The 13932-nt window shown below is 29.2% G+C and overlaps 1 protein-coding gene across 3 annotated transcripts in view; it reads right to left on the bottom strand.

Moving 5' to 3' along the window:
* The window catches only part of LOC114121224 (extracellular serine/threonine protein CG31145), a 75884-nt gene that overhangs the window by 22753 nt on the left and 39199 nt on the right, over positions 1-13932 (bottom strand). The window contains exons 1-3 of one of the 3 annotated variants that reach the window (XM_050202683.1): positions 9311-9416; positions 4867-6069; positions 3550-3642 (exon numbers count right to left, since the gene is read on the bottom strand). In XM_050202683.1, the coding sequence (XP_050058640.1) occupies positions 3550-3642; positions 4867-5372 (599 nt within the window). In that variant the 5' untranslated portion in view covers positions 5373-6069; positions 9311-9416. Of the gene's footprint in view, positions 1-3549; positions 3643-4866; positions 6070-9310; positions 9417-13932 lie in introns of those variants that run through there. The other 2 variants (XM_050202682.1, XM_050202684.1) reach the window with 2 other exon arrangements.

Below are 13932 nucleotides of genomic sequence, written 5' to 3'. Positions count from 1 at the left end.
TACATTAACAAAACGAGTCCAGTTATATTTTTGATTTTCTAAGTCTACTATGTACCGTTTCTACCGAGCACTTGAATAATTGGTTCTTTCACAATTATTTTATGGTAATCAAATAAAAGTTATATTATCTCCAATCTGCACTTTGCCAATATTCCTACATACTTTAATACGATGGAATTTATACCAATGAATATTCATTTAAATTAAAATCTATATTTATAATGTTTATATATCTACTTATTTACTAATTAAAAATAATAAATTTATACCTGCATTTCATACTATAAACATTAAAATGTTTTGAGACATTTTTATAAAAAATCAGTCATACATAATTATTTATCATCAAATATCGGAATATAAATATTAAATTTTAAACTCGATCACTTATTTTGGTCACGATTTCGATTTCAGCTAATTTATGTTAATGCACTATGTATTTAGTATTAGTATACCTAAGTGTTTTTACCGAAGAACCCAAATAATGCGTACAAAATACAAATTATTATTTCAACTAAAAACTTGAAAGTTTTTCAAAATCAACAGTTTTTAAATTAATAATTGAAAGTTTATTCAGTTAAGGTATTTGCATAATAACCATCCTTCAAATGCTGTTTCAAAATATGTTTTAATATACATTTATTTTAAAAAGTTTTAACATAAGGCTTAGATTTATTTATTCTTTGTTTAGGACGTTATTTGGTTGATCTATATAAAATGTGGTTATAACACCAGTAGGTAATTATAAAGTAAGTTCTAACTAATAAAATCAAAACGATATCCGATCAACTATATTTATTGTAAAATAAGTGTATATAATAATTTTATACTATAATAGTACTATAATAATAATATAATAGTACATTTAATATAATATATTATAAATTATAATATACTAGTTGATCAGAATGAATTTCAAACATGCATTTGTATCATAACTCATAGTTTCATTTAACCAAATTATCAAACAGCTGAGCACAGACTTTACGTCTATATACACATAATGTTCATATAAAAACCAAACATTTTAGGAAAATAAATAATACACAGACCAAAAATAGGGACTAACAATCATGAGATAACAACTGTATAAGGTATCACGTGTTAAAAGTGCTAAGTTATATTAATTATATGTTTACATGCATAACTGCACACTTGTGAAGTGTGAAGTATTTAACTACTTTTTTTTGAATAAGTCGATATACATTTAAATAAATATACTAAAAATATTATACTTGAAACACTTATTTTGTGATTTTTATATTTTAAAATATATAACATTAAAATACTGTAATTTTATTCAACGTTAAATTATATGGGCAATTTGTGAATTTACTTTGTCTACACTTAATTTAAAAAATATTTAATCATCATTAATATAAGTATTATACACTGACAGAAAAACTTATTCATATACATTTTGGTTTTGAAAAGTCACGTTAAAATGTCTTTAAAACATATTTCAAAAGTTTTTTCAACAACTATGTATGATATTATAATAATATATATATATATTTTTTTTTGGATTTTACTATTGTAAAACAATATTTGATTTTACTAACCTACAACCCCATCGGTAAAAATGCTATATACAGTTATTGGGATATTTGTAGCTAACAATTCAAAATAAACAAATATTAAAAATATTTTTTTGATTCAATTGAGAAACTATCATCGTTACAATTCATAACTGATAACATTGCAAAAATACATTTTATTTTTATTTAATAAGTGTATATATTTTGAGTCCGTATTGTTTTGTGATGATCGATAGTATAATGTGCAGATTATCGAACAAACTTAAAATACGATTTTTTTGTTTATACTCGCCATTTATAGTATAAAGAAATATTTTAAGTAATTTTTTTAAAAACAATTTTAAATTTATAACAAGTTATATAGAAATTTATTTTTACATTGGGGAACTTGGAAGACCCTATAATGGACTAATGTGCCCTAAATTTTCACCAGTGTTGCATGTCAACGAGTGTATTCGAGTATAACTAGTATAAGTAATACTTAAAATTAATTAATATATATAAAGTTGTTGATGATATATATATATATAGAAATATAAATAAGCGTATTGTGCAATTAAAACATTAAAAATAAAATGCAAAACTCTATATTATATCGATGGATATTAATTCCGGAGGTATACAGTATACACGAAATTTACCGTGTGCGAATAGAAAAACTCTATAGTTCAGTATACAAAAGGAAAATCTGGGAAATATTGTTCACTATTATTTATTTTTCCAAACACATACACTAAAATTTACTCAAAATATTATTTATAAATTATAATGCACGTTTCGCGGAACCATCGATATAATATACTACCTACGTAATATTTGTGTGATAGTGATATAGTGCTATACAACAATAAGTTTGTTAAAATATTATACTTCTTTTATACAGAACACATATGGTGGACATTTAGGAGGACTCCATACGCGTGTTTTGTCTTCATCTTATAAACGTACGACATAAGGTATAGAAAACTTATGTTGAGCAGTTTCAATTTCATTTAATAACCTTTAGGAATAAAGTAAATTGATCTATTATTAATCTCAAAGATACCTAAGAACATAATCTGTGTTTTCATGCAAGATTTTTTTTTTTGATATTTTTAATTGTTGATCGAGTTATAGGAATTTTAAATTATAATATTTTACGTACACATAACTTGTTAAAAAATTAAAATATCATAAAAAATTCTAAATGAAAACATGGATTATTTTTTTATTTTCAATTTTAATAATAATTAATAATTGGTCAATTCACTTAATTATTAAATGCTGCAACAAAAATTAAAAAATTGAAACTTCTTAAAAAAAATGTTCTATTATAATATATTGTACATTTGTAAAACGAAAACAACATATTATTGCGGGTATGGCATCTTCTTAATAATAGTTATTAAATTAAGTACCTACTCCTGACGAAAAGTTTTCTGATATAAATAATAATGTGAACATTGCAAATTAAGCAATGCATTTACTATGGTAAATGAAATATTTTTTAATTAATTCGTCGCGTTTGTGTTTTATTTTAACAATTGTTTTATCCGTACTAACTATACGTGTTATTCGATGATACAGAAAAATATGACGAAAATTATAGAAATATTTAATTTTTAAATCGTGTATTTTTAATACATCAATAAGTTAATAGAGTTATTTGATTGAATTTTAATCAGCGAGGAAAATGGAAATGAAAGAAATATTTTGCTTCCAAACTTCCGCCGTTAGTTTAATAGCGTTATTCAAATATTTATTGGATTCACAACGACCAAAAAGTTGTGGTGCATTAATGTTTATTTACAATATTTAAAGTTATATTTTGTGTAGGTATATGTAAACATTTTTACAGTTTCATTAAAAAAGTATTACCATCATTTCATTAATTTGATAATATTACAACAATTTAATTGAAAACTAAAAATTTAAAAGTGCATCGTAATATGTTGTAATAATGGATAATGATTAAATGCAAACGAAATTAAGCACAAAAGAGCCGTGAAATATTATTATGATTATTATTTACTGTTTTTTATAAGTCATATTTGGAAGTGGATCGTTTCTCCAAAACTGATACGGACCATGTGAGTGTTTGGTAACTTTTTCGGAGTTTAATTGGCTGTCAAAAATACATATTATAAAATAAATATGTGTTCCATATCACGAATAAACCAATATAATTGTTAATCACGTTTAAAAAATTAAACTATACGCATAAGATAATTGGGGTACAATACATATGATATACTCTCAACAACGCGTTTACTCTGACCTTTTCTTAAACTGACCTCTGATAAGCACATTGTCAGACGGTTTCTTTCAAAGTAATCATATTTTATAACATTGACGAATATCAAAATGTATTATTATTTATTAATAATGACGATTCGTCAAACAAAACTATAAGCTATACACGATGAGAATCTGAAATAGGAACAAAATATAAATCGCGTACGGCACAAAACGGAGCGTCGGCGTACGCTTCTTATCTGTTTATATATAATATTTATAACACTAGAAAACTGATGATTAAAAAACAATATAATATTATACAGGGTGTGCCATCGGTCTAACATTTTTCCAACTAGTCATCTCGAAATCGGTGTTATTTTTTTGTAAAATATAACTGTTTTTGAATGCCCACACATGTTTTTGCTGACAAACAAAAACAACAATAATTAGCAGATTAGCATAATTTTTTCAGGAAATTTGCACATGAATTCAAAAACCATTTTTTCACATTTCGTATAAACACGAGGACAATTTCAAATGTTTAAATAATGATATAAACGATACGAAGAATATATTTGGCGGGGGCCACCTATAATGAAGTAGTACGTATTAAATATGATTCATACAATATAATATGTCTATCAATATGAAAACAAAATCAAAAAAAACCTATATCAACTCGTAGAAAAACGACTAAAATATTATCGATTGTCATAGGTAATATAAAATAATACCGTAAAGTACCGTAGTATTTAATCCTATAGCGTGAACCGTGTGCACGCCAAAAGGACGTGCGAGATAAATAAATATTACAGCACGACTATAAGGCACAAATAAAAAACAAAAAAACCGATTTCAAGGGTGTTAGGAGGGGGTGTCATGAGTAAAAAAAATGCAAGCATTCTTATCAGTTATAATCAAAATACTGTTGATTGATGGCATTATATCATAAGTGTTTGGCATTGATCTCTGTAAGAATCACGAATGCAATCAACACACCTCTAAAAATATTATTATTATTTTTTTTTTTAATAAGGATTGAAAATCTCTCCTTTTATACGCGTACGCGGACAGGTTTAGGTGTGACAAATATCGTATCGGAAGTACTTACCGCAAACCGTCTTCCAGGTACTCGACGACGTACTCGTTGCTGGTGGTTCCGTCTTCGTCGGTGTCGTCGACGATCACGTCCCGGACGGCCGTCCAGTCGATCACGTAGCCGCGGCGTCTCTGCGTCTCGGACGATCGGGACAGGCGCTCGGTGAGATCTGCGAACCGGTCACCGGCGTACAGGTCGACCACCTCGGGTAGCGGACGTCCGTCGGCCCGGCGCGAATACGGTTGCGGCGCGCCGGGACGCGTCGGTCGCGGCTTTACGGACGGCATCAGAGTGGACACGACGTAGGACGCGGCCAAGTTCCAGGCGGACTGCGCTTCGTCCGCGTCGCGGGACCGGTCGGACCGGCCGTGATAGTGCGAAGCGGCGGCGGCGGCGGCGTCGCCGTCGGCCGCGGACAGCCGGCGGGCGCTCTCGTTCTGCATGTCGACCACGAACAGCACGGTGACCAGGACCAGCGACAGGCAGAAGCCGACCACCACGCGGTCGCGGAGCTTCATGGCGGCAGTGCGTTATCGTCGCGTGTCCGTCGGCGTCGGCGGCTGCGGTCGGCGTTAAGCGACGCGGCGACGGTTAAGTTGCAGCGGACGGCGTTGACGAGCGACAACGGCGTCGGCGCCGGACGCATCGGATCTGCCGCTGCGCGTCGCTGACAAACCGGCACCGTCGACGGCGGCGGTGACGGCGGCGGCGGCGGCGGCGGAGTGCCCTACCGCCACCCGACTGTGTGTTTGTACAATTGTTTTGCGTCGAAAATTGTTTTTCCACAGGTGTCGACCGACTACGATTTTCGTCGATTTTTGTTACCGCCGACGGATCGCGTACTTTATTTTATATATTATGTTTTTCGGTCAAACCGTTCCGTTTACGACTGGCGTATCGCGTTTGAGGCCCCGCCACGGCTTTCGGTTCGGTTGTGCCTCTGTTGCCGGGTGCACCGCAACCGACGTTATCGTCTCGACCTTTGACCGCCGACGTGGCCGCGTCATCGCCGCGCCGCCGCGTGTCCCGCGGCCGTCTCTTGTCGTGACCGTAAGCGCGCGCGCCCCCACCCCCTCCCACACCGGACAGTAGTACTACTGCCGCGTCTCGGCCGCCGCCGCAAACCTCGCGCGCATCTCGGACGCCGCCGACGCTGTTCCTAGCTACGATTCGGATCCCGCGATGTGGCGTGCAGTCCTGCGTATAATCCACGTCCTGAAACACACGGTATTTACGTATATTAGTGGCGATATTTCAATAATAGTCCTCTCTCGACAACAGTTTACATATTATATTATCATAATAATATTACGATATTCGTGCGCAAACAGTGATTGGATTATACTATACGCGTTTTTCAAACGTAATGTTATATTTTATTTTTATGTAAGGCGCAAAATATGAGTAATTCTATTAAGAAGTAATTAGTCATTTCAAAGCGACATGTGTCTTATTAGACTATCCAGGACGAAACAAATTTGAGAGCTGATAAAGTAATTCTCACGAGACGAATTTAGTTCAAACTTCAAAGTCTGCAACTGTGCACATATCAGATTTATAAATTATAACATTAATAATATTCGTATTTTATTTTGACACAAGTATTTTCCGCTCGAGCTCAGTCGAAACGCCACGAGAAACCGCATGACTACGTTAGGTATTTCTATTATAATATATGCTTATACAACTACGGTATTTGTACGCGTAATTCACGCCATAATATTAATAAATAATTTCCAAACAGAGGTATACACTATACGCAATATACATAATATATAGTCACACATTATTTCAACAACTTTGTTAGATATAAGTTAGTAGACACTAGACACCTACTAAAACGTTAGGTATAACAATTAGCGGTCGGTAAAAGACGACGCACGTCAGTGTACTCAACATTGTTAATTACTCAGTAAAATATTTTACCTTAATTATTATTAGTAATTAACTGATTTATTAATAAAATCGTGTGATGCTAATACTGTTTGATTAGTTGGTTGTGATTTAATGTGCTTTGGTGGTTTTTATAAATGAGGTCGTGTATTCATTGCTGCGTTATACGCATGCTGTTGATATACACCTGCGCGACAACGATTCGATGATCTGATGATCTATAATATTATTCTAAAACTGTATCACTATAATAATAGTTATTATAATGGTATAGTATCATCATCGTCGTCACACGTAACTCATTTCCTGTACACACCACTTTAAGCACAATCGACTTACAAACATAAAATCATTCTATAAACCTCAAACCATTTCCGTAAAACAGAAATAACTAGCTAGGTCGTTCCAGTGAGTATAATATAATATTGTGTTACTAGTTACTACACACAAGCGCGTGGTTTAGGTTTGGCGAGCAACAGGTCGCGCCGCGTGCCATCCCAACAGTCATTTGCCAATTACCCTGCGGGATCGCCCGCAAATATTTAACGAAATACAGCCCACAGGATGGCTTTTGTGCTTTTGTTATTTTCGTTATCACTTTTATACTAGAAAGTTTTTATTGCGTACTAGTTAATAACTCCTTTCTTCACAAAATCAAAATTACACAAAGTGGCAAGAAATACGTATTTCCAGCCCTAATCCTAGTAAAAATTTATTCGGAAAATTTATTTTTCAAATTTAATGTACACTATGCCTATGAACATGCAAGCTTAGTTTTAAGTTTGTACAAAAATCCTTCTTTGCTAAAATGAAATTAATGATAATGGCCAGCAACAAGTGTTAATTTTTTCAAATTTAAGCACGCTTTTCCTATGAACATGTTAACTTAATTTTGAAATGTTCACTCGGTCATTTTAGTCGTTCACTTATTTGAAAACCTAATCGAAGTCGTATAGATTATCATGTTTGTTAAATAAATCTAAGCTCGTACGATACCACATCGTTATAAGTCGTTTTTCTGAAGTGTATTATGACTGTCGAGTGTCGATACGTTTAGTTCGTAAATCGTATTCCGTAATTCATTTGCTGACAATTTTTTTTCTTCATTCTAACGCGTATTATAATCATAATTTACAATAAATTTCACGACAAGTAGCGACTTCTTAAAATCAATATCTTTATGGCGTTAGTTTTTTGCATTAATACTTATATTATAATAAGTAACAACATTACATAATATAATGTGAACTATTCAACTATTTTGTATTAGTTATAATCTGTAAGACGTCAAATTGATACATTTTTACCTTAAGAACAATCATCTTAAATACATATTTATCATAAAAACCAAAATATCATAACATTCTCCAAATTAACGCTAAAAATAAATTATAGATTGTACTAATTTCATTTGTAAGGACAAAATAATATGTATTGTTTTGATTGTTGCTATTACTAGTTATGATAATTATTACGTCCAAAACAAACTAGTAAATACATTGAAATCATTACAACATTTAAAAATAAAGAATCTAAAAAAGAATAATTTGTTATAATAATAATAATAATATATGTGATTATAATACCATTGTGAAATCATTGAAATCGTATAATATGTGGAACATTTAAAATAACGTAGATAAAACGGCCAACAGATAAAATTCACGCGTTATCGTTCCATTCTGTAGAACACTTAAAAAGTATTAAACAATGACCTCTTGCACCATAATATGTTTAAAATTTAAAGTTATAAAATAATTTTCAACAACATCGATTCAGCCTCTTTTCACAAAATAGTAATTTTGTCGTGTTATTAAATCGACGTCTACTACACTGCAATACCTAAATTAAAACTATGAATGGTGAACACAATCATTATAATTTAATTTTAATTTTAATACAACCGATTTTCATTTTAATAAACGGTACGATCATTGAAGTGTTGTTCACTAAAAATATATATTCTTAAATTGAAATCGCAATCATGATTCTCGATTATAAATTGTTAAAGTTTCGTAGTCACTCTTTGATGTTATATAGGTACATATTACATAATAAATTCGTGTTCATTCAAAACGATGTGCAAACATAATGCATACACAGTTCAAACACATTAACTGGCGTAAGTACTAGCTATATCTATACTTCCATCTAAAAGAGATACTTTTTACATTTTCAAACAGAAAATGTAATCAAATAGTCGAGTTTTTAAACTTTTTGTACATTTTATATGCATGTACACGGTTTTTTTCCATCGTATAAAGCATTGACAAAAACTGTTACCTATCTTCGTTAAGCAATTAAACAAATATCTATACTGATTTTTTTGACAGAGAATATTATGTAAAATATTGTAAACCTATGCGAACTCCACCTGGTCTTAGTGTCTTCTGCCTACAACCACGAAACTTTTATAAATTATATAGATAGTTAACAAAACCACTCATCCAAATAAATAGTCAAATTCTATCGTATAAACAATATTATATAGTCTTTGAAACAATCGCTGAAATAGTGTGCTTGTGTTTCTTTCTCGGCGTATCAATCATTATTCGTCATTTACCTGGTTCGCGTAGTTACATTTCCACTACCCAACTTATAGGAGGAGGATGAACCAATCAGACGCATGGGCTAAACACCACTGAACCTGTTTCATTAACCACAGGATCCTGGAAATATAGAGTTAAGAATATATTTTAGTACCGTGATAGAGACTCCCTGCAACTTTCACAATTTTTGTTGACGCTTTCCCCTCCCTCACCGTTTCAGAAGACGACTACGATACTTGTATATAGGTACCTATCTATTATGCATTAAGGTCGAAAAATACGGATAAGCGTGATTCCTAACTATTGATTATGATAATTTAATAGAGCTACTGGACATCATATGACTTAAGTATCTATATATTCATACACTGAAGACAATTTAAATACATAAATATATTATATAAGGTACATATTAATAATTCTATCACATTGTATAAATTTTTTTATAGTTTAAAACCATTTTATTGCTATAATATTTTATTTTTCACACAATCCGTTGTGATTTTGTGTATCTAATTTAATTTGAAATAATAAAAAACGAATTGAATAATATTATATATCTAATTTTTATAGTAAGTACTCGTAATATAATAATACACGTAGGTGTATTAATATATTATATTTTATAAGCACGATCACAAACCACCTGTTACTTGTTATAAAAATAGTATTTTTAATATTTAATACGTACTACAGACAATTTTTCATAGTTATCCATAAATAATACTATAGATTGTGCAATTATTTATAAAAATATCTGTATTACGATGTATCTATTTATATTATATAATACTAATACATAATATTTTGGATTTGGTATTTTTGTTTTATTCTATTATGCAACTGCAAGTAGTCTATTAATTCTTCTAGTTGTTCTTTTATTCTTCATAATTATTTTTATATTTTACTATTATTAATTCAAATATTTTAATAAGTATAATATCAATAATCACCGTGAAACAATTATTATGAAATACTATTTTACTAAAAAATATCTTATTGATTTATCAAATATAAAATTATTATTATACGTTCAGTTGCGCATCCAGGTATCGGTATGTAAATCGCATATGATTTTTATTTTTACAGTTATCCGAATTATAAATGTTTATTTAGACATCTGTATAAATGACAGCAATATTTATCTATCCAAATATAATACAATTGGTAAAAAAAAATGTTATTACTCAAAAATTTTGTCTATTAAAATGTTCTTACATAATGTTATAGTATTTTAAGCATTTTTTTTTTTTTTATTTGTTTTTTTTGCCGTTGACATTATTCGTTAAATTTTTAAAATCGCTACGAAAATTATACTGCGATTCGCCTATTTTAAAGGATCTTAAAATTAATACTGTGTGTTTTTAAACAACATATCGTATTCGTGATAAAAGGGTATAAATTAAACTATTAGATAGATTATAACTATCATCATTATAGTAGAACAAAGTATTTATTATTTAGAGGTCCGCTTAAATAAGTTTATATAATATATCACTACCTGCCCATAAATCTTGTAGTGTGGGTGACAAACATTCAGGTGACGTTCGTGTACAGATGTATACACAAAATGTAATATTTAGGACGTTTATAATGGGTGGCACTTAATATATCTCCATTATTGTCAGTTATGACACATAGGTTATTGTTGTATTTACCGATCAACATAGAAATTCAAATAATTACGCTTTTTTTTCATTGACACGTTTAAATAAATTAAATACATATCCACCTACATAAATGTAAACGTAGTCACATCAATGTTTTAAAATGTGTATTAACCGCATAAAAATTAATAATTATGTACAAAATAATTAATGAAAACATGATATCAAAAGTTGGATATTTATTTTGAAACAACTATAGAGTTTAGAATGAAATGAACTTCGAGGAATCTCAAAATATGCTTATAATATATTATTATTCATTCAATACATAATATTATCATATTATTGATTATAATAAATTGACTGAATTGCACAGTTTCGTCCGTATACAGTTTCGTAAATAATAATTGTACCACTTATTTAATTTAACTAATTAAATTTTTATATTGTATTTCACATTTTGTTATAATTTGAAAACATTATTCGTGAAAACTTAAAGCTTTTACGTATTTTATATTATTATAAATTTTACTATAGGTATATGCAATGCTATTTTTGATTTATTTTAAGATGATAATATAATCTATTTAATTTTAAATTTCGATTTATATGCATATATTTTTATAATATGGTTTAAATGTATATTATTATAAAAGTTAAGTACTACATTATCCAAGAAAAAATCATATCAACCTACCATAATACTAAAAGTAAAATAAATGGCTTTAATAAATAATAGCTATATCTGAAAAAAACATATCACAAAATATACTTATAATATTATAGGCTAACAGACAGTTTCCTCTCAGAATCGATTTTCGTATACAATGAGTCAATGATATACCATTGAATACAAATTTAACACACCCATTATAGTGACCCACTCGACACCTAATGTACAGTAGAGTAGTACCCATTTACTACCTTTTTTTTATTTAATATCTTTGAGATTTATTTAACATAATCTGTTGCTTTATAATTTAGTTAATATATGCCATATAACCTAATCTAACCCAGTGAATCTGTAACCAATGAAACCATTTAAATAAACAAAAAAATTTTCCTGAGCCAAGACTAATTTAATATGTGACCTACTCTAAAGCAACCTATACGAGTTGGAAAATAAACTACATAGATATCTACACATTCTAAATCTTAAGAAATCTATTGATATAACTTTTATTGAAAGTAATCTATAATAGTTTCTTCTAAGTATATAAAGGACAAAAGAAAAAAGAAACAACATTAATTTATATGATAAATAAACAGATAAATAGATAGATTAATAATCAATAATAATATAATATAGTTATAAATATCTACCTTAATAGTTGGTAAAATTACAACAATGAATTTTATTACCTAGTACGATATTATGCCCATTGCTTATAAGTTTTAATTTAAAATATTACTCTCAATATATTTTTTTCAAGTAATGTATATTTTTCTAATTCATAAACAACAGTAGTCGAGTTTAATTGAGATTTAGTTTTATTTTTATTTTATCTTATTTTGTCGTAACAAATATTACGATGATGGTTAATGATCATCTAAGTCTTAGATAATCATTTAATTAATTTGAAATTTACATTGGTTAAAATTACTTTTATAATATTTTTGATGCACTTTAAAAAATATTTTTTATTCTTCCAAAAAATAAAAATTATTGGCGTTTACTAATTATACTTTAGCAAATGGTATTGAAATTGACAGCAGATGATACCCACACCTCTGTATTGACTCATCTTTAAACAAATTACTTTGTAACTACCAATATAATATGGTTCAAAATCATATCATTGTGGAACCGTCACTTGTTTACATGAATGACTAATTTTATCCACGCCTATTAATTTATGTAACTATATAAAGTACTTAAAGAACACCGAGCAAAAATGTATTTAAACTTACAATTAAATGGATACAAAATGACAAATTTCAGCATCAAAAAATAATTTTCTAATAGTAAATCATAAAATATGTTCCAAAAAAATTAAAATTGAACTACTTAAAAACAGCCTGCTTCAATCTTAATTGTAATTTACTCATAATAATATTACTGTAAATTGTAAAAAACTCAATTAATATTAACAATTATTTTAATAAAATAAACTTTAGTTTTTATTTGCGCTTATGTAATGTTTATTTTTGAGTTGACTTTTGGGTCATATTTTACGCTTATGGGTACAGACATTATACAGTTTTTATCTTAAAATTTTACTTACAGTGTTATGTTTTAGATAGGAAAAACAAATATGTAACGTAATAATGAACATATTTTTACCTTTTATTGCTATCAATATTCTCAAACTGTAAATATAATATAAAGTAGTTATAGTTAAAATACTACGCGCTGGATTAGGAAATCATATTTTGTTATACGTATGTTTCTTAGATGATAACACGTTTTACAGTTGCATAAAAAAATAGGTATATATAATATTTATATATATTAGTTATTGTTAGCAACTGGCATCATACATATTCTTACTAAATAGGCGGACGGCTTAAAATATTTATAAATTTACAACCATACAATTTTTTTTTCTTATTATTTATTTTCTAACTATGCACAAAATATTTACAATAATACCTTTATTCAATTATACAATATTTTATCAATTTGTTACGTTAAATCACGGTTAAAATATTTTATTATTGACCACTTATGAATTATCAAAATTAGATCCTTTCATAATAAAAAAAAATACCAATACTAAAACTCTTAATCCCATACACAAAATCGTTTTTAAATTGAATTCACTAAACAAATAAACCTATAGCCTTAAACTAAACCCTTTTTTTTAAAACCATTTTAACAAATATTTATTTTTAAGTAGAAATTATAGATTACAACTGGACTATCATCTTTCAGGAAATGGAATACTACCTCAATAAGAAAAGAAAACCTTAAATTGTATTCACATTTGATCTAACATTAATAGCGTTATCCAGAACTAAATACAATTATCATCGACGTATGATGTGAAATCTAGGCCAAGATTAACACTTATCTTAGAAAACTTAAC

This window comes from Aphis gossypii, chromosome 3 (assembly GCF_020184175.1).
Source record: "Aphis gossypii isolate Hap1 chromosome 3, ASM2018417v2, whole genome shotgun sequence".
Classification (NCBI taxonomy): Eukaryota; Metazoa; Arthropoda; class Insecta; order Hemiptera; family Aphididae; genus Aphis; species Aphis gossypii.
Note: the sequence above shows the minus strand (reverse complement) of the source record. Positions and strands in the feature narration are given on the sequence as shown.